The 26386-nt window shown below is 37.8% G+C and overlaps 3 protein-coding genes across 6 annotated transcripts; all 3 read right to left on the reverse strand.

Moving 5' to 3' along the window:
- Positions 1-2978: 2978 nt before the first annotated feature.
- Positions 2979-12449, reverse strand: LOC131356849 (E3 ubiquitin-protein ligase TRIM21-like). 3 transcript variants are annotated; one of them, XM_058396072.1, is made up of 7 exons: positions 12284-12449; positions 7540-8075; positions 7353-7448; positions 7008-7241; positions 6765-6912; positions 6634-6660; positions 2979-6528 (listed from the first exon to the last, which is right to left on the reverse strand). In XM_058396072.1, exons 2-7 carry the CDS (start codon positions 8071-8073, stop codon positions 5984-5986), a joined length of 1584 nt encoding a protein of 527 aa, XP_058252055.1. In that variant the 5' UTR covers positions 8074-8075; positions 12284-12449; the 3' UTR covers positions 2979-5983. The 3 variants fall into 3 exon arrangements, with proteins under 3 accessions (XP_058252055.1, XP_058252056.1, XP_058252054.1); XM_058396073.1 differs by having other exon boundaries at positions 8549-12449; XM_058396071.1 differs by lacking the exon at positions 12284-12449 and having other exon boundaries at positions 7540-8082.
- A 4853-nt stretch (positions 12450-17302) lies between these two features.
- LOC131355693 (E3 ubiquitin-protein ligase TRIM39-like) lies at positions 17303-20885 on the reverse strand. Of its 2 annotated transcripts, XM_058394111.1 has the most exons (7): positions 20776-20885; positions 19683-20266; positions 19482-19577; positions 19124-19354; positions 18884-19028; positions 18669-18695; positions 17303-18568 (listed from the first exon to the last, which is right to left on the reverse strand). In XM_058394111.1, exons 2-7 carry the CDS (start codon positions 20262-20264, stop codon positions 18039-18041), a joined length of 1611 nt encoding a protein of 536 aa, XP_058250094.1. In that variant the 5' UTR covers positions 20265-20266; positions 20776-20885; the 3' UTR covers positions 17303-18038. The 2 variants fall into 2 exon arrangements, with proteins under 2 accessions (XP_058250094.1, XP_058250095.1); XM_058394112.1 differs by lacking the exon at positions 18669-18695.
- A 1381-nt stretch (positions 20886-22266) lies between these two features.
- LOC131356363 (zinc finger protein RFP-like) lies at positions 22267-24458 on the reverse strand. Its single transcript, XM_058395318.1, has 6 exons — positions 23862-24458; positions 23662-23757; positions 23316-23549; positions 23076-23220; positions 22914-22940; positions 22267-22808 (listed from the first exon to the last, which is right to left on the reverse strand). Exons 1-6 carry the CDS (start codon positions 24450-24452, stop codon positions 22267-22269), a joined length of 1635 nt encoding a protein of 544 aa, XP_058251301.1. The 5' UTR covers positions 24453-24458.
- Positions 24459-26386: the final 1928 nt, after the last annotated feature.

Raw genomic sequence — 26386 nt, forward strand, 5'->3', positions numbered from 1 at the left:
AACATATTTTATCAACACCTTAGACCAGTGGTTCTCAATTCCAGTCCTGGGCACCCGTGCTCTGCACATGTTGTAGGTATGGCACATGTATGGATAGCATTTAAATGAGAAGTGGCATTAACTGAATCCCACCTGTTGCAAAAAGTCTGTGACTTCTCTTATAACAGAGCTTTTATTTCAGTCTAAACTCTAAAAATAGTTCAATCCAAAACTACTGTTTAGTGTAAAACAATTAGCATTAGTTGTTAGGCTTTTTTTTGGCTAAAGGTTGCAGGCTTGCCTACCCACTGTCAATCAGGTGGGTTAAATAAAGGAGACATGGAAAATGTGCAGAGCAGGGGGTCCCCAGAACTGGAACCATTGCCTCACAGTACTCATGTGGTGAAATAAAAGTCTTTATACAAATATTTTAACTTGTATGGAATTCTGGGGGCAGAAGCTTAATCCTAACAGGTTGTATAACACACAACACAGTAAAAAAAGAAAGCACCATAGTTTTGTGCTCTTATTTAACAAAGCCAAAAACTGAACAAGAGATGCTTCCCTTCCTGGACTAACCACTGTTGTAAAGAAAAACATTAATTCTTTCAAAACAACTCATTTGTTCTGTAATTTTAACTTCACCATGCTATTAGCTGTCTCTACGCCTTGCTTTGAGCATGATTGGTTAATCTAATTGTCATCCAGGAATCTGGCCAATGACAGTCGAGCGTGCCTTTACCTGACTAATTTTAAAAAATGACGGTTGGAGTCAGTGTCTGCAGTATTTGCATTTTAAGTGATTTGTGGGTTGGGGGATGGAGAAAGAAGAAAAGGAATATTGGCACATCCTTTATCAGCGGGCACACTGTAGAAGGTCATTTACCTTTTTATTTCATATGTTATTTGTCTAACTTACTGCTACACCAAGATAAAATGAGTTAAAAAGGGCACATATACCAGATAATGTTAATGTGTGTTGCTAGTATTGGTTAATATTGTCAGGTTTTAGATGAAACGAACTCATTAAAAGTAAAGGAGGTTTGAATGAGTTAACTTCACACCACACAGATGAACGCCAACAAAAACCAACAAACAAGTTAGTCACTGGATTTAGAATTTTATGAAAAATAACTCATGTTCACACTGCCCAAAAAGACACTGACTTGGGGAAAAAATGGATGATCCTATAACCACAATCAATTTTTTTACTGTCTGTTAATGTCTTTGCGTGACATTCTTTGCCTGAAAAGACAGTGAATAAATGAAAGAGGCTGTGTTTGAACCCGTGGTTGCTGTGATGGTTACTATTTGAACTATTTGAACTACTCTTCTTTATAGGTAGCACAGAAACCTGGCATTTTAGGATAATTTCCTAAGCACGCCCAACACCTCGCGGTCTTGCCTCACTGTCATGGCAAAGGTCAGATTATCTTAAGGTTCAGATTATAACAAGAAAACAAGAGGATGTACAATTGAAATTGGTGACCAGGTTTTGCTGGCTAACAAAGGAGAACTTGGTCGGAGAAAGCTTGCAGACAAATGGGAGTCTACACCCTACACTGTTGTCTATCTAAATCCTCAATGTCACACTTACTGCATCTGCAACACAAATACTGGACAGAAAAAAAAACTGTTCACAGGAACTTGCTTCTCCAAGCTAACTTCCTACCGATTGAGGTTGGAGAATTGAGCCCTCATTCAGTGATGACAGTGATCCAGACGACACCTGCAGTGAAGTAGCACTGAGTGAATCCAGATCCCCAAAGGCTGATTTTACTGCAGTACAAGATATATCCACCTCTTGCGATAATGTTTCCATTCATTCAAGTGATGCAGAGACTGATTGTGACAATGTAACATCTGAGTCAGAGAGAGGTCCAGTAAACAACAATGTAATGCCCTCCGAATCTATAGATTCATCTTCTATCCAAGTTTCATTTCAAGTCAGAACTAGATTTGGTAGACTTGTGAAGCCTGTGAATAAGTTAATTCAGAACATGACGCAAAATGTAAAGACAACAAGTTCTGTTAGTGAGTTTGCAAAAGCCCTATTGTCATAAATTAGTTGAAGCTATATTAGTGAGTTCCCTTGTGCAATTATATTTTTTGGCCCATCTTCTCAAAGTGTATGAGATTATAAGTTTACAGATTACTGTCTTATATCTAAAGTCCTTTATATAATGGTGTTTAGGGCAGCTTATTGGCAACTGGATCTTAATGGGCCTGATCAACCCATTTGGATCACTTTCTCTGTTGAGTGGGAAGCATGTGCTGCTGTGACTTGTGTACTAATTGACAGCTTGAGTTCTGTAAGAATTATAATAGATGCTCACCCTTATGAACAAGTTTTGTGAAGTTCAGGGGGGAGTATGTAGCTGGGTTAATAATTACAAAGCAATTTATGTGAACTTCACAAAAACTTTTTATAGTTTTTGTGATAACTTTTTAACGTTTATATGTTTTATGTTTATATGTTTTATATTTATTGTATTTTGTCTTATAAGATGTGATGTACATAGTTATTCCATGAGGAACCATATATGCAGAGTTTGTATCAGGTAGGACACATATTAGGGACACACATGATGCCTCATGCTGCGCAGCGGCACATTAAATTTACTTTTTGCCGCCAGCGGGGTTGGATGTGTTGTCTCTCACTCTGCTAATGCAGGCACGAGTGAAGGGGAGAGACAGTTGTGATGTGCACAAATTTATATGTGCTCTGTGTTTCTGCAGAATAAAAAAGGGATATTAAAATCTTCCTTGTCAACACTGCTTAGTCATTAAAAAAAAAAAAAAAACCCACACAACCAGAGTAAAATCGCTACATCAGGAAGGGCATCCGGCATAAAACATCGCCAAATTTAATCATGCGAATCATCAGTGCTCTGAATTTTATACCGAATTGATCGAGGCCCAGGTTGACCTACAGGGCACCAGTGGAAATACGGCTACTGTTGGTCGAAGAAGTAGAGGAGGGAGGAGATTCAAGATTTAAGAAGCTTTATTGTCATTGCAACCACATATAGCTGACACAGTACATAGTGAAATGAAACAATGTTTCTCCAGGACCTGGTGCTACAGAAACATACAACATAAAGATCAAACACAAAAAACACAACACAGAGCTAGGAACGAAGTTTGTCCAAGCCACATAAAGTGCAAAGTGTGCAGCTAGGTGCAAACGGAGCAAAGACAAGACAGTGCAAAAACAATAAGTACAAAAAAGACAACACAAAAACACAGCACCAAAAAAAGAAAGAGAACTTGTGCAATAAAATGTAAACAAAATGAAATAAAATGAGATGATGTACAAATCATACATAAATCATACATAAATGAGAGTGCATAGACAAAGAAACTCTGAATGTTGGTACTATGAAAAGAAAGGTAGCGAGCTGGCTGATATGATGGAGAGAAGGAAGGTGGATATACTGTGTGTACAGGAGACCAGGTGGAAGGGTAGCAAGGCTCGTAGTATAGGAGCAGGATTCAAGCTCTTTTATTATGGGGTGGATAGTCTAAGAAATGGAGTAGTTGTGGTCCTGAAGGAATAGTTTGTGAGGAATGTTCTGGAGGTGATGAGAGTGTCAGACAGGGTGATAAGTCTGAAGTTACAGATTGAAAGGGTGATGTTGAATGTTGTTAGTGGTTATGCCCCACAGGTAGGTTGTGAGTTAGAGGAGAAAGAGAGATTCTGGAGTGAATTAGATGACATGATAGAGAGTATTCCCACGGGTGAGAGAGTGGTGATAGGAACAGAAAAAGAATAAAGGTGACGTGAAGAGTTGCAGCAACTATAGGGGGATAAAGTTGATGAGCCATCCAATGTAGTTATGGGAAAGAGTAGTGGAAGCTAGGTTAAGGAAGGTAGTGGAAATTTGTGAGCAGCAGTATGGCTTCATGCCCAGAAAGAGCACAACAGATGCAATTTTTGCTGTAAGAATTTTGATATAGGGATGGTCAGAGAGAGTGTGTTTGTAGACTTGGAGACAGTGTATGACAGGGTATGAGGAAGTCAGGAGTAGCTAAAGGATACTGTATGAGGAAGTCAGGAGTAGCAGAGAAGTATGTCAGAGTGGTACAGGACATGTATGAGAGGAGCAGGACAGTGGTGAGGTGTGCTGTAGGTCAGACAGAGGAGTTCAAAGTGGAGATGCGACTGCATCAGGGATCGGCCCTGAGCCCCTTCCTGTTTGCTATGGTGATGGACCAGTTGTCAGAGGAGGTCAGGCAGGAGTCTCCTTGGACAATGATGTTTGCAGATGACATTGTGATCTGTAGTGAGAGCAGGGAGAAGGTGGAGGAAAACCTGGGGAGGTGGAGGTTTGCGCTGGAGAGAAGAGAAATGAAAGTCAGTCATATTAAGACTGAGTACATGTGTGTTAATGAAAGGGAAGGAAGTGGAACAGTAAGATTAGATGAAGAGGTGAAGAAGGTACAGGAGTTTAAGTTCTTGCAGTCAACAGTCCAAATTAATGGAGAGAGTGGGAAAGAGGTAAAGAAGTGAGTGCAGGCAGTTTGGAATGGGTAGAGAAAGTGTGATAGGCAAATATCAGCAAGAATCAAGGGGAAGATGTAAAAGACAGTGGTGAGACTGGCTGTATGCTGTATGGTTTAGAGACAGTGCCCCTGAGGAAGAGACAGGAGGCAGAGCTGGAGATAGCAGAGCTGAAAGTGGTGAGAGTGACTTTGGGAGTGACACAGTTGGACAGGATTAGGAATGGGTACATCAGAGGGACAGCTCATGTTGGACCATCGCAGCGTCTTTGAACTCACAAACATCTGTGTATTGGACAGAGTGTTTCAATCAGTCAATCGACTCATAATTCTGACTTGATGTTGCCCCCATCTCAGCCAAGTCTCCACCTTTACAAGACAAAGCTTCAGAAGAAATTGCATAATGTCCACAGTGAGGTAAAAGGCAATGTCCATGATCTCTGGACACTCTGTGCATTAACTGATCTGCACAGAAGCAGATGTGATGATATGACTAGACTTTCAGAACAATCTCTGTTGAACTGTGCCACACTGAGGACTCTTCCTCTGAGATTTTCCACTGATGTAAAAGCTGACCAGACTGAAGTCACTTCATGACTCAAGACCAACCAGAGACTCCATCAGAACATAAAGTGTATCTTCTATAATGTTGTCATGGTACATCAGTTACAATCAACATGTTAAATACATTTTTTTTTTTTACCCATTTCACCGAATAAGATGTAAACACCTGTCTGCACTCACTGTGTCTGTCTGCTATTAAATTTAATTGTACTCATTATCCAATTTTCTATTCATTACTTTCTACATTTGTTCATATTTTAGTTGTGTATATTTTGTATTACATAGATGCATTATGCTTTGCTTCTTATTATAAAATTTTGTATGTTTTACATGTGCATGTTCCCAGGTTCGACATATTTGAAGTAAATTCTTCACATTACAGGCAAATATTCAGAGAATACAAAATAATCTTGATTTATAATAATAAATTAATATTAACTATATGGTAAAGGTTGTACAGTATGTTACAAATGCATTTGTTATTTATTTATTTGTATGATTTATGTAATAAATAAACATAATTTTGCATTCATATTGTGTGTGACGATGATGTAGCTAACTGCACAGGCTGAAAAAAGGGGAAAAAGTACTATAAAAATACATATTTGATACAGAAACAATTTTTACTAAAGCAAACTTGGATACCAGTTAAATGAATCCACTGTTTACTCAGTGTGGATGTTATTTTGGAACCAAAAGAACCTAAATATTAAATTCTTCTATTTTAACTGATTAATACACATTAGCCTGCCACATCTGATCCATATTACACATTGAAAATATATTCTGGTGTACGAGATTTGAATATTAGTTATAGAAGTAATGATGGATCCTGGAAGAAATACTTTAGTATGAAAGATTATTATGAGAGCAACAAAAAAACAAATTTATAATTTATAATTATTATGAAACTTTTTTTAAAAGAAATTTTAGACTTTTAGATTTGCTTAACAGGACAGATGATCAGTGGTGCTGAATTTTTACCTCCATCATAGAGACATGGGCTGAATAATGGGTAAAGTTTCTCAGTGAAAGTCTGACCAGTGAAAGAGAAGATTTGAGACTTTGCATCAACATCATAGAAAGAGATCAGACCCTCCTCATAATCCACAAACACCCCCACCTTCTGAGGAGCCTGTTTCAAGGAGAGGAAGACAGGAGAAGAGTCCAGAGCCTCATATTCAGTCTCATTCCTCAGCCACACAGACCACTGTCCATTCTCAGGGCTGTATGTAATCTCCCCTTTCCTGTTAATGGACTCTCTGACCACTCCTAAATCCCACTTAGTCTTCCCTCTGACCTGCACCTCATAGTAAAATCTCCCTGAGGTGAATCCCTCCTTTCCCAACACACATGGACAACGATCAAACCTCTCTGGATTATCAGGGAGATTCTGATCTGTGTCTCCATCTGTAACTTGTTTCCCATCATCAGACAGGATGAGATAAGGATTCGCTGTATCAGGATCCAGAGTCACATCCACTGAGAGACAAAAACACAGTGTACATCAGTTTTATCACTGCACAGTGTGGAACAGTGAAGAAATCTATATAAATTTAGTCATGTGATCAATAAGAGCTCACAAACCTGCATATTGTTGAATTCTCTTCAGTTCTGTTTGGAAAATAATATTGAACATTACTAAGTGTTACAATTTTATTTTGCTTCATTAACTGTTAGATGGTACATGATGGATTTTTATAAATTTCAACACTTACTGATCTCAGGAATCTTCTCCATTTCCTCTCTGAAAGTTTCCTGAAGTTGAGACAGAGACCTCCTCAGAGTTTCCACACTCATGTGAGTGTTAATTGTGACATCAGTCCAGTCCTGGGTGTCTGGAGGGCTGCACAGTGACGGGTAAATCTACAGTACATCAGGAGAGAGGAGAAATCCCTCAGCATGGGGTCTGCTGTCCTGTCATGTTCTGCATTGCTATTGAGAAACAGAGGGACTCTGACCTGTAGGAGGTGGAGGTGATCCTCAGTGTGTGAGAGCTGCTCCAGCTCAGTGTTTCTCCTCTTTAGCTCAGTAATTTCCTGCTCCAGCTCTTTAATGAACTCTTCAGCCCGCCTCTCTGCTGCTTTCTGCTTCTCCTCCATGACTTTAAGCAGCTCAGCCTGGCTTCTCTCAATGCAGCTCATAAGATTACTGAAGATCTCCACAAAGTCTGATTTCTCCTTCTCTGTTGTTTTCTAAAAGAATACAAATACAACTGAATCATTTCATTCTATATGATTGAAGTCATGATTCTCAAGTCGTGTTTTCATAAGAGAGCTATGTTGTGTGTTAGTTAAGAGACTCACTTTATTGAGTTTTATAGAGTGTTTGAGTTCCTCAACCTTCTTCAGTCGCTCCTGGATCATCTGCTGAACTTCTGCTTGTGTCTTTCCCAACTGAATCTAAGACAAATTTTAAACACTGCATAAACTTTAATTATATTCTTCTATATACTTTTTTTCTATTATCCATAATTAATCTTCAGTCTCTAACCTTCTTCTCTTCACTCTCCTCCTCTAGAGGAACAGTGTTATGAGTTTTGTGCTCTCCCTCAGTACAGAACTGACTACAGAACAGCTCCAGTGGTCTCTCATGTTTCTGACAAATGTAGTCCTCCAGGTTCTCCATGGGCTCTATCACTTTGTGCTTTTTTAACAAAGAAACTCTCTCATGAGGCTCCAGGTGAGTCTTGCAGTACGAGGCCATACATTTCTTTTCACAGCAAGCCTCACAAAACACCTGAGATTGGGTGGATTTTTCTGTAGTACTGCTAGATTTCGCCTGAACTGACTTCTTAAATGGAGCAGCAAGTGCAGAGATGAACGTGTTCACACGTAGTTCAGGACGTTTAGGGAATTCCTCCTTACACACTGGACACTGGCAGTGCGAACTGCTGTCCCAGAACTCTTTGAGACAGACCATACAGAAGTTGTGTCCACATGGAGTAGAGACTGGATCAGTGAACACATCCAGACAGATGGGACACTGGAGCTGATCTTCACACAGGACACTGCTGGAGGAAGCCATGACTGACATAGGAGACAGAATGAGAGAGGGATTTAAACCACAGAAAACTTTACACACTGCAAGCCTAAAATTCATTATTTCCTTATAATAGTGTGTACAAATTATACATGGTTTTTAGAGTGGCAACAAATAATAAATAATAGTTTATGTTGATGTTTAGAATTAATAATGCTAAATGTATTATATTATAATGTTTATTTTATATTATAATTATATAAATATTATAAATGTAATAATAGTATTAACAAGCAGTGTTAATGAAGGATGAATACAAATTAACATAATCATCTATGTATGTATCTATCTATATCTATACTGTATCTTTGAGGTAAATGCATTCACGGCACTTCAAGAAGTTAGTTAACAACAAAACAAACAATAATTACTGATATCAACAGGAAGTAGACTCAGAAATATGTATTAATATGGAATATATATAATCACTCAGAAATATATTTTAATATACACCACTCACAAGTGGTGGCTCAAGTGGTTAAGGCTCTGGGTTGTTGACTGGAAGATCAGGGGTTCAAGCCCCAGCACCACCAAGTTGCCACTGTTGGGCCCTTGAGCAAGGCCCTTAACCCTCTCTGCTCCAGGGGCGCCGTATCATGGCTGACCCTGCGCTCTGACCCCAACCTCCAAGGATGGGATATGCGAAGAAAGAATTTCACTGTGCTGTAATGTATATGTGACAAATAAAGGCTGTTTCATTCATTCATTCCATTTCAAAAGTTAAGGATATTGGGCTTTCGGGTGAAATTTCAGGATGCACCTAAAATGCATTATAACCTTTACAGGTGAACTTAATTTGACCTTCTCTACACTTTTGAATGCACATGTCCAACTGTTCAGTGTTGCAGTACTTACAGCAGCATAACTTGCTGTTCTCTAACAAAGTCACTCTAACAATTCACAACTGGTGTTTGATCCATGACTCGACCAGTAAATTTTCTGGTTCAATTAGAATTAGTATTTAAACAGTCCTCTTCATCATGCTGTTCACATTTTGACATCATGAGACCAACATGACACCTAACAATTGATCAACAGCACCTCACCATTGCGAGGCTTCAAACAGGATCTTCTCAGAGGGAAGTGGCCACTGAGCTTAGAGTGTCACAGAGTGTCATCAGCAGGTTGTGACAGAGATACAGCGAGACTGGAAGAGTCACAGAAAGGCATCGAAGTGGACGTCCTTTGGCCACATCCCACGTTGATGACCACTTCATTGTGACCAGTGCCCTATGGAACCGGATGATGAATGCCACTCCACTCCAGGCACATTTAAGGGAGGTGAGAGGCACCCAAGTGTCATGTCAGACCATTCGAAACCGTTTATATCAGCGTGGTCTGAGTGCTAGACGACCTGCAAGGGTACCTGACCACACCACCAGGCACAGGCATCATCGTCTTGCATGGGCCAGGGAGCATTTACACTGGACGAGGGACCAGTGGGCCTCAGTGCTGTTCTCTGATGAAAGTCGATTCACGTTGAGCAGAAATGATGACCGCCAACGATGTTGGAGACGTCAAGGAGAGTGCTATGCATCAGCCACTGCTGTGGTGGTGTTAAAGTCTGGGCAGGTGTGTCTACTCAATACAGAACTGCCCTACATCTTGTGAATGATACAGTGACAAGCCAATCCTACCTGAATAACATCATTAATCCAGTCATTGTGCCCCTGCATGAACAACACAGGTTGTGGTATACCCACCACTGTAGTTGGCTATTGTTCCAATTAATTGTTTGAGATGAGGAAATCACCACTGCATGCTTCTACTTAAATGCCCTACTTTCAAGATATAATGTCACTGTAGTGTGAACTTTTTATATTTTCCATAAATATGAGCAAAATATTCGTAACTTTTTGTGAGTAGTGTATATATAAAAGCAATTTAAATCCTAGTTTTACGTTGTACATTAACATTTTCGGTATTTGCTGACTCTCTGAAACTCCTTACTGAGGTACGTTACTGTTTACTTTAGCATCATTTTTTTAGTCTCTCACTTTTCCTGCTCTCTCCCCGCTTTCCAGCACACTTACACGTTACCTGCTGTGGTTTCAGTTCCTTGAAGGAAAGCTGCAAACAAATGGAGATTGTGTCCCGCCAACACGTGCTGAATCCAGATCAGGAAACCGATTCAAAACTTTGCTTTCATTACTCCTGCGTGACGTCATTAAGCACACCCCTAATGGAGGTTTATTTATTATAATTACAGATTGTGGCCACTAGATGGCAGACAGTCACTAAATTATCTTCAGAGAACTATTCTACCTCTTTCCCATAGTTTACACAATCACACCAAACCTATTCCTGTCCTGTTTTTAACATCCACCTGTTACCATCTATCTGATATCTGCATTTACTGTAAAATAATGTCAAGTATATTAGTCACAGGGGGTTAATGTGCAGTATGTAAATAAATATTTTCAGGCATTAGCTATAAATTCCCAAATTTCCCATACAAGGTCTGATTAATCACCTAGAAAAATTTAATGAGTAATTAACTGACTGTATTTTACCATGTACTTTGGAGTGATTTTGTTTTTAAAATAAATTTATTATAAACAATATTGCAGCAAAATTCAGGCTACATTTTTCTTTTCATTATATTAATGTTGTGGGGTTTTATTTATTATTTTGTTTGACAGAAACAGATCTAGTCAATATGTTACTCATAGAGTTGTGCTGAACTCACACTCAAACACTTATTGAAGAATTTCTGTTCTTTTATCATAATTAATCATGCTCTTTAAATTATTAAAAATTTTCACACTTGTTTAAATTAATAATTCAAATGCAATGTTATAATTTATGTAAAACAGGACAGGACAGGGCTTTACTGAAGCCTTCATGAAGTCATGGGCTGAAAAGGAAACACTCTCATTTTTCCTGTGTACTGAAGACAACAACAACCATTACCATCGTCATCATTTTATTCTCCTTATACTTCTACTTTCTTGTTATATAACTTTAATAATATTAATTTAATAAATCGGTGAAGTATACAATCATCTACGGTTCTATGTTCTTGTATATTCTTGATATATTAGAGAAGCACTCTCATCAAATCATTTACGTATCATGTCATGTTTTACAGAGCTCTTTGATTTATCCTCACATCAAGATTCTTTAAATGAAAAACAACATTTAAACAATTGTTTTAGGCAAAGCATTTAGTAGACTACAAGTAAGATTGGAAGTAAATATAACAGGAGAAAAAGAATTTGAGTGGAGATGAGTTAAGAAAGAATTTGCAATTAGAAATGGCAGAAACTGAAATGTTTTGGATTTTGATAGACATTTTAATTGGAAGGCTCAGTTCTAATCATGTTCTTGTCGATTAGCAAAACTGTATTAACTATCAATATCATGAATGATGGACAATGCCAAAAAGTTTTAATCTTTATCAAGAAAGTTAAAGAATACTTTTTATGACTGGAAAATGAGGATTAAATTGGATTAACAGGACAGATGATCTAACAATGAACATTTCCTGAAAACACCTTCACAGAAGTATAGAAACATAGAGAAATTTAAAAAAAAGTTTAATGTAAAGTTCCTATTTATTTCTGTTGAGTAAGCCTGATATGAGGAAGAAACCTTGAGAGGATCCAGGCTTAGAAGGGAACATCAACCTCATTTTTTAATTTAACTTCAATAAATTTCAAAACACATTAAAAAATATGTCAAGTAACAGATAAGGAGCTGTGTGAGTGCTGCTATTCTCCCATGGGAAAACAAGTTAATGGTTTTCCTCCTGGAGTTCATTATCCTTCTTAAAGCTCAAATTTGTGTGGTGGAGCAGCAGCAGCTAACAGCTGGAAACTGTCTGGAACACTACTATACGTAAGTAGGAGATCACTACGAGCTCTTGCAAGATTATTTCTGATAAGAGCATGTATGTCCTTAGTCTCCCATCTCCTATCCCTATGCCAACATATTTCTGAATCTCCACGGTAAATAACAGACACATTTGATATCAATCACTGCATCACACAAAATACCAACACCAAGAGCTGGAGAAGGGACAACTAACCATGATATAATTTATTTAAAATAATTTTTCCTGCTCTCTCCCTGCTTTCTGGCTCACTTACAGAATACTATCCTGGGCTTTATTTCCTGGAAGAAAGACTGCAAAATCTTTAAACTGGAGATTGTGTCTTGCCAAACATCTCATCTCATGGGTAGCATTACTTACCAAACGGTATTTCTCCTTTTCTTTACTTCTCTTGTTCCTGATATTTTAGTGTTTACCTGCAGATGTTTTAATCCCGCCAAAAAAGAGAGATAAGCCTTAAATTCGAGATCGTTTTCCTGGTAAAAAGATCAGGTTTTAGTAAGGAACGGATTTGCGTTTGAGTTTCGATTCGCCTGAGTGACGTAATGAGAGACACGCCCACTGTTTGGCTTCTCTCATGATATAATAACAGGTTGTAGCCACTAGATGGCGGAAATTCACCCAGTAAACTAGAGCAATTTATAGCGTCTCTCTCTGCGATGTACAATTTCATTGGGCATCCAGTAAATATTTATGCAAACAGTCATTAAACGACCTTGGATAATATATTTTAATAATTGATCATTAAGTTTTAGAAGGATAATTTATTTCCATTAAAAATCCTTTTACACACAATTTTTTTTCAATATATGTTTATTCAAAAACTCATCAAAACATTGAGCTGATTTCTCTAAAGAGGGATGAAGATGTGAGAAAATATGGATATATTTATTTAAATGCATGAGAGTGCTCAGTTTATGTAAGTCCATGTACATTATGCTTTTTGTACAGGTGTAAATGAATTTATTTGTACTGCAGATTGAGCTAAACATGTAAACAGTTCAACATGAATGAAACATTATCATTGTTATTTTATATAGTGTCAGAATCATTCATGAGCTTCTTTAACTGTATTGTTTTCAGACCAAACAAAGACACCATCAGAAGTAAAATAACTATAAAGCTTCTTTGTCTATCTTTATCATTGTTGGATTTTTATAAAAATCAGTATGTGAAGTAGATACAATATTTTTCACACATTTCATATAACAACATTAAAACAGCAGCCTGCACTGCTAAACACAGTGTGAAAGTGAAGTGTAAAGTGAATGTGGAGGAGTGCTGCCCCAATGTGGGGCAAGTAGTGAGACATTATAATATGGTGCCTGTTTTGAGAATGAACAAGACTATTGTTATGTTTGTAAAGTCAGTGGAGACAGCTAACAAACTTGAAAAAAGTGCAATGTAGCACTATGATTGCATAAGAGCTCTCCTGGATTATAAATCAACCTGGATAAACACTTCATGTCCTTTAGGAAGCTGCTTTCTATTGTGCTTAATTATGGGGTGGATGAACTTGACACCATGAAGAAATTCCAGTAAATTGAAACAAATTTTACTCAACTAATAAGTAGTCAAGGGTATTTTGGCATGCCTTTTTAACTGTTTTCTAGCACCTAACTGCTGTAACCCCTTTTTCTGTCTGCAGCATATATGGAATCCTTCAAAAATACAAACTATCCCCCTTTACAGATAAAAAAAAACAACATTCTTTTCTTACTTTTAAGGTGAAATCAGTTCAACTCTACTGTCACTTTTTATGCAGGTGTGAGAGTGAAACAAATGTCAGATTTTTCTGGAAAGAGGAAGTAAGAGAAGATCCAACATCCATAACCATTAAAAGAGATGTGATCCTTCAGTTCTTCTTCCTAACAGTAATGTGCTAAGACATTAAAAACACAGGAAGTGGTAAGGCTTTAAACCACACCTCTGCTCTGTCAGTCAGTCAGTTATTAGAGTGACAGGATTGAGTAACTGTTAAGAGTTCTAGTAGATCAAGCTTAAAACACAGGGTTTATTTAATCTAATGAGTGTAAATGATTCTGTATTGTTGGAATCTTTACCTGCACCTTCCACTGAGAAGTGATTATTTAGGAACACACATCTTCTGATCCCAGAGTGCTAAGAGAACACTAGCTTCTTCACTCTTTCTCCCTTGGGCTGAATATGGCAAAAAGCTTACTGTGGCACAAATCTCTATCTCTCTCTCTCTCTCTCCCTCCCTCTCTCCCTCTCCCCCTCCCTGCCTCTTTTTCTCTCTTTCTCTGTCGAGCTATACAGTGAGGGAAAAAATCATTTGATCCCCTGCTGATTTTGTACGTTTGCCTACTGACAAAGAAATGATCAGTCTGTAATTGTAATGGTAGGTTTATCTGAACAGTGAGAGACAGAATAACAACAAAAAAAATCCAGAAAAACACATTTCAAAAAAGTTATACATTGATTTGCATTTTATTGAGTGAAATAAGTATTTGACCCCTTTGCAAAACATGACTTAGTACTTGGTGGAAAACCCTTGTTGGCAATCACAGACGTCAGACATTTCTTGTAGTTGGCCACCAGGTTTGCACACATCTCACATCTCAAGGAATTTGGGCCCACTCCTCTTTGCAGATCCTCTCCAAGTCATTAAGGTTTTGTGGCTGACCCTTCAGCTCCCTCCACAGATTTTCTATGGGATTAAAGTCCGGAGACTGGCTAGGCCACTACAGGACCTTAATGTGCTTCTTTCTGAACCACTTCTTTGTTGCCTTGGCCATGTGTTTTGGGTCATTGTCAGGCTGGAATATCCATCCACGACCCATTTTCAATGCCCTGGCTGAGGGAAGGAGGTTCTTATCCAAGATTTAATGGTACATGGCCTCATCCATCGTCCCTTTGATGCGGTGCAGTTGTCCTGTCACCTGGGGATGGTGTACTTCCTCCTCCTCCAAACATGTCGAGTTGAGTTGATGCCAAAGGGCTGGATTTTGGTCTCATTTGACCACAACACTTTCACCCAGTTCTCCTCTGAATCATTCAGATGTTCACTGGCAAACTTCAGATGAGCCTGTACATGTGCTTTCTTTAGCAAGGGGACCTTCCGGGTGAGGCAGGATTTCAGTCTTTCACGGCGTAGTGTGTTACCAATTGTTTTCTTGGTGAATGTGGTCCCAGCTGCCTTGAGATCATTGACAAAATCCTCCAGTGTAATTCTGGGCTGATTACTCACCGTTCTCATGATCATTGAAATAAGATAAATGAGGTGAGATCTTGCATGGAGCCCCACACCGAGGAAGATTGACAGTCCGTTTGTGTTTCTTCCATTTGGGAATAATCGCACCAACTGTTGTCACCTTCTTACCAAGCTGCTTGGCGTTGGTCTTGTAGCTCATTCCAGCCTTGTGTAGGTCTACAATCTTATCCCTGACATCCATGGACAACTCTTTGGTCTTGGCCATGATGGAGAGTTTGGAATCTGATTGATTGACTCCTTCTGTGGACAGGTGTCTTTCATACAGTTAATGAGCTGAGATTAAGAGCACTCCCCAAGAGTGCTCCTACTGTAATCTCAGCTCCTTACCTGTATAAAAGACACCTGGGAGCCAGAAATCTTTCTGATTGATAGGGGATCAAATACTTATTTTACTCATTAAATTGTCATTCTGGATTTTTTTGTTGTTATTCTGCCTCTCACTGTTCAAATACACCTACCATTAAAATTACAGACTGATCATGTCTTTGTCAGTGGGCACAACAAAATCAGCAGGGGATCAAATAATTTTTTTCCTCACTGTATATCCCACTCACAAGCTCCCAGTGTTCTAAGTGCCCATAGTAATCACTTCTTCTTTCCGGACTTGCCTGATTCCTCCAGACGATCTACCCCTAGTTGGAGTCTCTTTGCTTGGTGGTGCTCACTGCTGCTGGGGATAGATCTGTGTGGACAGCCTGTGACCCAAGGGACTGCTGTGGATAGAACCACTTGGAGACCATCGCAGTGTCTTTGAACTCACAAACATCTGTGTATTGGACAGAGTGTTTCAATCAGTCTGGATCTCTGATCATAAACATCAGAGTTGTGCTCTTGACTCATAATTCCTTGATGTTGCCTCCATTTTAGCAAGTCTCCACCTTTACAAGATAAAGCTGCAGGAGAAATTGCATAATGTCCACAGTGAGTTAAAACACATGCTTCATGATCACTGGACACACTGTGCATTTTGCTGATCCTCACAGAAGCAGATGTGATGATACGGCTAGATCTTCAAAACAATCTCTGCTGAATTGTGCTACACTGAGGACTCTTGCTCAGAGATTCTCCACTGATGCAACTGCTGACCAGACTGAAGAACTTCATGGATCAGGACCAAACAGAGACTCCATCAAAACATAATCATAAAGCGTCTCTTCCACAATGTTGCCATGGAAGATCGGTTAAAATGTTAAATAGATTTCCCCATTTTTTTACCCATTTCACCTAATAAGATTGAAACAGCTGTCTGCACTTACTGTGTATGTCTACTATTAAGCTTAATTCTTATATCATTATCAAATTATTTTTTTCTATTTCCTCTACTTTTGTATACAGTACATTCTTAGTTTCCATATTTTGTATCATACTGATGCATTCTTTTATATTATTATTATTATTATTATTATTATTATTATTATTAAACTTTAAATATTTTATACTGCATGTTCATTGGTTCAAAAATCTGATGTAAATTCTTTAAAACAATTTACTATTAATTTCTCATATTTTAATGAGTAGTAAAAATTTATCTACCTTACACACAGGGTGGATAAATTATTACTACTTCTTCTTCTTCTTTCTGCTTTTCCCTTCAGGGGTCGCCACAGTGAAACATCTCTCTCCACCTATCTCTATCTTCTGCATCCTCAACACTTGCACCCACTAGCTTCATATCCTCATTTATTACATCCATATACCTCCTCTTTGGCCTCCCTCTTTGCCTCCTGCCTAGCAGCTCCATGTCCAACATTCCCCTACCAATATACTCACTCTCCCTCCTCTGGACATGTCCAAACCATCTTAATCTGTCCTCCCTAACTTTGTCCCCCAAACGTCCAACATGAGCTGTCCCTCTGATGTACTCGTTCCTAATCCTGTCCAACCGTGTCACTCCCAAAGAGAACCTCAACATCTTCAGCTCTGCTACCTCCAGCTCTGACTCCTGTCTCTTCCTCAGTGACACTGCCTCTAAACCATACAGCATGGCCGGTCTCACCACTGTCTTGTACAGCTAAATTATTACTACTACAACAGTTTATTAGCTGGATAGGACACTAATAAATAAGTTTGTCATCAGTAAACACATTGATGTGCATCACAGCAACATGAAAGTCTAAATAAAGGAATCACTTTACAAATAAAGATATCCATACAAGAGCTTTATTAGTATTATAACATTAAAACTTACACAATATGGGAAGGAAAATGATTACAGTAAATCAGATTTGACTCAGAACATATGACAAAGTAGACTGAGACATGACTCTAGTGGTTAATCGTGACATTGCATGGAACACACAGAATGTTGCAGTAATGCAAGCTCTGCCCACTAGTCCCATATTTTCATGTTTTAGCATATTTCATATATGTAAAATTCTAATTTTTACTTTCATTTAAAATGATATTTTTTTTTAGCTTTTTAGTCTTAATACATGTTTGATATAAAGACAACCTTTAAGAATGTTAACGAATGTTAATGATAACTTTACAGAAGTAAAGTTATCCAAGAACCCAGTTAAATGACATGGTGAGCGTCAAACACTGAAGAGATTACTTTGGAGCCAAAAGCTAAAGCTGATCTCTGACTTATTTATCTAATTATTGCAAATAAAAAAAATAGCTTGCATTGTTACATCTGACCCATATTAAACATTAAAATATATTCTGTGGGATGAAATTTGAAGAAAAAAAATGTATAGGAGTGCTGATGGATCCTTACAAGATCAGACCAATTTAAGATGATGAATCATCTCAACAAAGCAAAAGGTAAAATAAATTTTAAATTAAAAAAAAAAAAAAAATTCTTATTAACCTTATTCAGATAAATTCTACAAAATACTAATACCGTGTTTAAGAAATAAATCAGTTTAAAAAAGTATGTTAAATTTGATTGACAGGACAGATGAGCAGTGGTGCTGTATTATCACAAGGGTTGAATATTGGATAAAGTTTCTCAGTGAAAGTCTGACCAGTGAAAGAGTAGATACGAGATTTTGCATCAACATCATAGAAGGAGATCAGACCCTCCTTATAGTCCACAAACACCCCCACCTTCTGAGGAGCCTGTTTCAAGGAGAGGGAGACAGGAGGAGAGTCCAGAGCCTGATATTCAGTCTCATTAGTCAGCCAAACACACCAATATCCATTCATAGGCCTGGCTGTAATCTTCCCTTTCCTGTTAACAGACTCTCTGACCACTCCGAAAATCCACTCACTCTTCCCTCTGACCTGCACCTCATAGTAAAATCTCCCTGAGGTGAATCCCTCCTTTGCAAATACATAATAAAAACGATCAAACCTCTCTGGATTATCAGGACGTTTCTGTCGTTTGTGTCCACAGGTAACTTGTTTCCCATCATCAGACAGGATGAGATAAGGATTTGCTGTATCAGGATCCAGAGTCACATCCACTGAGAGACAGAAACACAGTGTACATCAGTTTTATCACTGCACAGTGTGGAACAGAAATCTATATAAATTTAGTCATGGGATCAGTATGAGCTCACAAACCTGCATATTGTTGAATACTCCTCAGTTCTGTTTAGAAAATAATATTGAGCATTATTAACTAATAAAATTTTATTTTACTTTATTGATTGTTAGGGTATGGGGAGGGTAGATTTTTATGAATTAGAAAAAAAGAAGGAATCATTATAAAACAACAGTAATCTAAAGAATAAATCTTCTCAGACAAAACAAGCTCTTACAAATAATTAAACACTTACTGATCTCATGAAGCTTCTCCATTTTCTCTCTGAGAGTTTCCAGAAGCTGAGACAGAGAACTCAGCATATCAAATCTCAGATGAGTGTTAATTGTGATGTGAGTCCAGTCCTGGGTGTGTGGAGGGCTGCAGAGTGATGGGTAAATCTACAGTACAGCAGGAGAGAGGAGAAATCCCTCAGCATGGGGACTGCTGTCCTGTCATGTGCTGCATTGCTATTGAGAAACAGAGGGACTCTGACCTGTAGGAGGTGGAGGTGATCCTCAGTGTGTGAGAGCTGCTCCAGCTCAGTGTTTCTCCTCTTTAGCTCAGTGATTTCCTGCTCCAGCTCTTTAATGAACTCTTCAGCCTGCTTATCTGCTGCTTTCTGTGTCTCCTTCATCACCTTAAGCAGTTCAGCCTGGCTTCTCTCAATGTCACTCATCAGATTACTGAAAACCGCAAAGTCTGATTTCTCCTTCTCTGTTGTTTTCTAACAGAAGACAATTCTATCTAAATCATTTTATTCTCATTTTATTCTCATTTTATATGATAACATCATAATTCTAATAATTAGTTTTTCTGAAGTAGCTATGTAGTAGATTAGTTAAAAGACTCACTTTATTGCATTTTACAGAGTGTTTGATTTCCTCAATCTTCTTCAGTCGCTCCTGGATCATCTGCTGAACTTCTGCTTGTTTCTTTTCCAACTGAATCTAAGACAAATATTTAACATTGTATAAATGTTTATTATAATGCTAAATGCAATTCATTAGCAATTTTTTTTTCCAATTATCTATTATTACTTGTCACTTTCTCACCTTCTTCTCTCCACTCTCCTTTTCTAAAGGAACAGTGTTATGAGTTTTGTGCTCTCCCTCAGTACAGAATTGACACACACACGTCTGGTCATCTCTACAGAACAGCTCCAGGGGTCTCTCATGTTTCTGACAGATATAGTCCTCCAGGTTCTCCATGGGCTCCATCAATTTGTGCTTTTTTAGTGAAGAAACTCTCTCATGAGGTTCCAGGTGAGTCTTGCAGTAAGAGGTCATACAGATCAGGCAGGACTTCACAGCTGCACATTTCCTTTTACAGCAAGCCTCACAGAACACCAGAGATTGGGTACGTTTTTCTGTAGCAATGCTGGATTTGACCTGAACTGATTTCTTAAATGGAGCAGCAACTGCAGAGATGAACATATTCACACATAGTTCAGGACAATTAGGGAATTCCTGCTTACACACTGGACACTGGCAGTGTGAACTGCTGTCCCAGAACTCTTTGAGACAGATCATACAGAAGTTGTGTCCACATGAAGTAGAGACTGGATCAGTGAACACATCCAGACAGATGGGACACTGGAGCTGATCTTCACACAGAACACTGCTGGAGGAAGCCATGACTGACAAAACAAGAGACAGAATGATAGAGGATTTTGACCACAGAAAACTTTACACACTGCAACACTTTCCTTATAATAGTGTGTACAAATTATAAATGTTTTTTTTTTTACAGAGGCAACTAATATTACTAAATAATAGTTTATGTTGTTGTTTAGAATTAATAATGCTAAATGTATTAACAAGAAGCAGTATAAATAAAGGATAAATACAAATGAACATAATCACCTATGTATCTATGTCTATACTGTATGTTTGAGATAAATGCATTCACTGCACTTTGTCACCGACAAAAACAAATAATAGCTACTGATAGAAACAAGGAGTAGTCTCCGAAATATGTTATAGTCAGTCTGAAATATATTTTATAATTTTATTTTATAACATTTCCGATATTTGCTGACTCTGTGAAACTCCTAAATAAAGTACGTTACTGTTTACTTTAACATCATTTTTTTAGTCTCTCATTTTTCCTGCTCTCTCCCCGTTTTCCAGCACACTTACACGTTACCTGCTGTGGTTTCAGTTCCTTGAAGGAAAACTGCAAACAAATGGAGATTGTGTCCCGCCAACACGTGCTGAATCCAGATCAGGAAACCGATTCAAAACTTTGCTTTCGTTTCTCCCGAGTGACGTCATTAAGCACGCCCCTAACCGACGTTTATTCATTATAATTACACATTGTGGCCACTAGATGGCAGACATTCACTAAATAATCTCCAGAGAACTATTCTACCTCTTTCCCATAGTTTACACAATCACACCAAACCTATTCCTGTCCTGTTTTTAACATCCACCTGTTACCATCTATCTGATATCTGCATTTACTGTAAAATAATGTCAAGTATATTAGTCACAGGGGGTTAATGTGCAGTATGTAAATAAATATTTTCAGACATATTCCCAAATTTCCCATATAAAGTCTGATTAATTACGTAAAAAAATTAATGAATAATTAACCAGCTGTATTTTACTGTGTACTTTGGAGTGATTTTGTTTTTTAAATAAATTTCTTATAAACAATATTGCAGCAAAATTCAGGCTACATTTTTCTTTTCATTATATTAATGTTGTTGGATTTTATTTATTATTTAGTTTGACAGAAACAGATCCAGTTCATGAAATACACAATCAACCCTGTATCCTTTAACTACAGTCAATATGTTACTCAGGAATCTCACAGTAACAGGCGGAGTCATGCTGAACTCACACAAACACCTATTGAAGAATTTCTGTGCTTTTATCATATTCAGTCATGCTCTTTAAATTATTAAAATACTTTACACTTGTTTAAATGAATAATTCAAATGCTATGTTATTATTTATGTAAAACAGGACAGGACAGGGTTTTAATGAAGCCTTCATGAAGTCATGGGCTGAAAAGGAAACACTCCACTGTAGGTAAGTTATCTCACTTTTTCTGTGTACTGAAGACAACAACAACAACAACCATTACCATCATCATCATTTTATTCTCATTATACTTCTACTTTCATGTTATATAATTTTAATAATATTAATTTAATAAATCGGCGAAGTATACAATCATCTTCAGTTCAATGTTCTTGCATATTCTTGATGTATTAGAGAAGCACTCTCATCAAATCATTTACGTATCATGTCATGTTTTACAGAACTCTGATTTATCCTCACATCAAGATTCTTTAAATGAAAAAAGCCATTTATACAAGCGTTTTAGGCAAAGCATTTAGTAGACTCCAAATATCTAAGATCTTAGGAAGTAAATATAACAGGAGAAAAAGAATTTGAGTAGAGATGAGTTAGGAACGAATTTGATTGCAATTAGAAATGGCAGAAACTGAAATGTTTTGGATTTTGATAGACATTTTAATTGCAAGGCTCAGTTCTAATCATGTTTCTGTCGATTAGCAAAACTGTATTAACTATAGATATCAGGAATGATGGACAATGCCAAAAAGTTTTATTTATAAATCTTTATCAAGAAAGATAAAGAATACTTTTTATGACTGGAAAATTGGGATTACATTGGATTAACAGGACAGATGATCAGTGGTGCTGAATCTTGACCTTCTTCATATTGAGATGGGCTGAAAAATGGATATAGTTTCTCAGTGAAAGTCTGACCAGTGAAAGAGTAGATATGAGACTTTGCATCAACATCATAGAAGGAGATCAGACCCTCCTCATAATCCACAAACACCCCCACCTTCTGAGGAGCCTGTTTTAAGGAGAGGAACACAGGAAGAGAGTCTATAGCCACATATCCACAGTCGTCACTCACACCCACACACCAATATCCATTTGCAGGGATGGCTGTAATCTCCCCTTTCCTGTTAATGGACCCTCTGACCACTCCTAAATCCCAATCAGTTTTACTGACCTGCACCTCATAGTAAAATCTCCCTGAGGTGAATCCCTCCTTTCCCAACACATTAATGTATTCATCAAACCTCTCTGGATTATCAGGGAGGTTCTGGTCTGTTTCCCCACATGTAACTTGTTTCCCATCATCAGACAGGATGAGATCAGGATGAGCTGTATCAGGATCCAGAGTCACATCCACTGAGAGACAGAAACACAGTGTACATCAGTTTTATCACTGCACAGTGTGGAACAGTGAAGAAATCTATATAAATTTAGTCATGTGATCAATAAGAGCTCACAAACCTGCATATTGTTGAATTCTCCTCAGTTCTGTTTGGAAAATAATATTGAACATTATTATCTGATAAAATTATATTTTGTTTCTTTTATGGATTGATGTTATGGTTATGAAAAAACAGTAATCTAAAGTATGAATCTTGACAAAACAAATCATTAAACACATACTGATCTGATAAAGCTTCTCCATTTCCTCACTGAGAGTTTCTTGAAGATGAGACAGAGAAATCAGAGTCTCCACATTCACTTGAGTGTTAATTGTGACATCAGTCCAGTCCTGGGTGTGTGGAGGGCTGCACAGTGACGGGTAAATCTACAGTACATCAGGAGAGAGGAGAAATCCCTCAGCATAGGGACTGCTGTCCTGTCATGTGCTGCATTGCTATTGAGAAACAGAGGGACTCTGACCTGTAGGAGGTGGAGGTGATCCTCAGTGTGTGAGAGCTGCTCCAGTTCAGTGTTTCTCCTCTTTAGCTCAGTGATTTCCTGCTCCAGCTCTTTAATGAACTCTTCAGCCTGCCTCTCTGCTGCTTTCTGTGTCTCCTCCATCACCTTAAGCAGCTCAGCCTGGCTTCTCTCAATGCAGCCCATCAGATTGCTGAAGATCTCCACAACGTCTGCTTTCTCCTTCTCTGTGGTTTTCTAAGAGGATACAAATTGAGTTAAATTATTTTCTGCATTGTTTCTGCATGATTATATCCTGATTCTAATAATATGTCCAGTAAAGTGATATTTTGTATGTTAGTTAAAAGACTTTATTGAGATTTACAGAGTGTTTGATTTCCTCAATCTTCTTCAGTCGCTCCTGGATCATCTGCTGAACTTCTGCTTGTTTCTTTCCCAACTGAATCTAAGACAAATATTTAACATTGTATGAATTTTCATTATATTCCCAAATGCAATTCATTTGTAATCTTATTTTCTATTATCTATTATTAATTATCAGTCTCTCACCTTCTTCTCTCCACTCTCTTCTTCTAGAGGAACAGTGTTGTGAGTTTTGTGCTCTCCCTCAGTACAGAACTGACACACACACATCTGGTCATCTCTACAGAACAGCTCCAGGGGTCTCTCATGTTTCTGACAGATGTAGTCCTCCAGGTTCTCCACAGGCTCCATCAGTTTGTGCTTCTTTAATGAAGAAACTCTCTCATGAGGCTCCAGGTGAGTCTTGCAATAAGAGGCCATACAGATCAGGCAGGACTTCATAGCTGTACATTTCTTATCACAGCAAGCCTCACAGAACACCTGTGACTGTGTGGGTTTTTCTGTAGAGGTGCTGGATTTCACCTGAACTGATTTCTTAAATGGAGCAGCCAGTGCAGAAATGAACGTATTCACACATAACTCAGGTCGTTTTGGAAAATCACTGTTACAAACTGGACACTGGATGTGTGAACTGCTGTCCCAGAACTCTTTGAGACAGATCATACAGAAGTTGTGTCCACATGGAGTAGTGACTGGATCAGTGAACACATCCAGACAGATGGGACACTGGAGCTGATCTTCACACAGGACACTGCTGAAGGAAGCCATGACTGACATGGGAGACATGAGGGGTATAGATTTAGACCACAAAAACATCCTGTTTTAAAACATTCATACATGACACTTCATTAAGTTATCTCTTCTATTTTTTTTTATGTGCACAGAGTGTGAGATCATTAATCGGAATAGATTATTTCTAACTAAAGTGCATTCATGGTGAATTAAAAAAAAATTCAGTGGCTCACTCATCCTTTTTCTGCTATTACTTCAGGAGTTCAAACTGATAACTCACTGACCACAGAACTCATTCTTCATGGTAGAGGAATTTTTTTCCAAAAGGGAAGTGGTTAAGGTGGTTGGACTACTGAATCCCATGATGACCAAGCTGTGGGATGCCTTTGATACCTTTCTAGTAGGAGCCAAACAGGAGATTTGCAATATTGCTACTGTATTTGCAACCCATACCTCATGACCATTACTAGATGTAGACAAACTAGAAAACAGAGAGTTTCATGAGTAATTGATAATTATATAACAGCTACACACTGAACTTTGGACCAATCTTTTTACTTCAGTCATCAATAACTGAAGTAAATACATAAATTCTTCTACCAGTTGGTCTGTCTCCTTACCTGATAGGAAGTATCTCACTCTCTTTTTTCATTTTTCACCCCAGCCTTATCACATTCAGAAGTGAAATGTTTGAGTGCATGTCAGAAATCAGATCTGCCAGTAACAGGGATGTTGCCTCTATCCCCTATACTGCACAGCTCTCTATCCTTCTCTGTGTCTTGATATCCTGCAGTCTATGAAAACCACCTTGAGGAATGGAGATAAAATACAACCTTGACAGAGTCCGAAACCCACCTTTGTTACTGAACGCATACAGGAATAAGATCAAATACAGTAGCCATCCAGTTGCACAATGCTCTTGTCATCCTTCTTATAAGAGTATATTCACAACACAAGAGTGGGATAAACTGTATAAATGTGTATGCTGCTCAGATTAGTGTTACACAGATCCAACATTGGAGCTAAATTTGGTGGTGGTGTTTCTAGGCATGGATACCAGTACCTCCAGGTAACCTGACTGGGCTCGACTAACAGTGGTGACTCGTTCATGGAGCCATTTAATGGGGTCAGCAAAACAACAACAAGGAAATGAAAAATCTCAAACCTGCATTCAAGAATTTTATCAAATAATGAGGAAAGCTGAAGAACAAGTATAACCTGTCAAACATGTACCAGTTCGGACTATGTCTTGCCAGCTAATCTGATGAAGATGGATTATCTATCAGACAATGACAGAATTCAACAACATTTTTCTTGGGTACAAGGCATATTTTCATATTCTTTGATATTCACTAGCTTAAATGATGTGTAAATGAATAAAAAGCATGAGCATATTGCCTAATAATTAAATAAAAAATTGTTCAGCATTACAAAAATATCCAAAATCTGTCATTTTTCAAAAGTGATGTTTAAGATGGTAAAGATTTTGCTAAAAAATTGTAACGTTACATTTTATAACATTGTGACAAATTTAGCGTCTATTCTAGGAAAGGCTACGCTTCATGTTTAGAAAATTTTTGTCACTGCTAAATCCAGCTTAAAAGAAGTTGCCACCAAACTGGTTAGCTTCACAGTTTAAGTTGCCATAGTAACTGTTCCTACCTCAAATTTGAAAGAGAAACAGATTTTTCTCTTGATTAGTTGTTAAGCCCTCTTTCTGAAATTATATATATATATATATATATATATATATATATATATAGATAGATAGATAGATAGATAGATAGATAGATAGATAGATAGATAGATAGATAGATAGAAGAAAGAGGGTTTAATAATTGATATATATGTATGTGTTAATTAGAGTAAGATCAAAAGAGGTATTAAAAAAATAAAATAGGATTAAATAGGCAAGTGATTTTATCAATAGCACTAAAATAATGTGAAAAAAAAAATACATTCACCGCTGCTTAAATAAT

Source organism: Hemibagrus wyckioides, linkage group LG07 (assembly GCF_019097595.1).
Source record: "Hemibagrus wyckioides isolate EC202008001 linkage group LG07, SWU_Hwy_1.0, whole genome shotgun sequence".
Lineage (NCBI taxonomy): Eukaryota > Metazoa > Chordata > Actinopteri > Siluriformes > Bagridae > Hemibagrus > Hemibagrus wyckioides.

Excerpts from the sequence above, each read along its gene's own strand:
- LOC131356363 (XM_058395318.1), bottom strand. The coding sequence starts at position 24,452 with ATGTCAGTCATGGCTTCCTTCAGCAGTGTCCTGTGTGAAGATCAGCTC. Across the intron at positions 23,221-23,315 it reads ATCACCTCCACCTCCTACAG|ATTTACCCGTCACTGTGCAG; the intron begins GTCAGAGTCCCT and ends GATGTACTGTAG. Across the intron at positions 22,941-23,075 it reads GGAGAAGCTTTATCAGATCA|AACTGAGGAGAATTCAACAA; the intron begins GTATGTGTTTAA and ends TTTTCCAAACAG.
- LOC131355693 (XM_058394111.1), bottom strand. The coding sequence starts at position 20,264 with ATGGCTTCCTCCAGCAGTGTTCTGTGTGAAGATCAGCTCCAGTGTCCC. Across the intron at positions 19,029-19,123 it reads ATCACCTCCACCTCCTACAG|ATTTACCCATCACTCTGCAG; the intron begins GTCAGAGTCCCT and ends GCTGTACTGTAG. Across the intron at positions 18,569-18,668 it reads GAGTATTCAACAATATGCAG|TGGATGTGACTCTGGATCCT; the intron begins GTTTGTGAGCTC and ends TCTGTCTCTCAG.
- LOC131356849 (XM_058396071.1), bottom strand. The coding sequence starts at position 8,082 with ATGTCAGTCATGGCTTCCTCCAGCAGTGTCCTGTGTGAAGATCAGCTC. Across the intron at positions 6,661-6,764 it reads GGAGAAGATTCCTGAGATCA|AACTGAAGAGAATTCAACAA; the intron begins GTAAGTGTTGAA and ends TTTTCCAAACAG. Across the intron at positions 6,529-6,633 it reads GAGAATTCAACAATATGCAG|TGGATGTGACTCTGGATCCT; the intron begins GTTTGTGAGCTC and ends TTTGTCTCTCAG.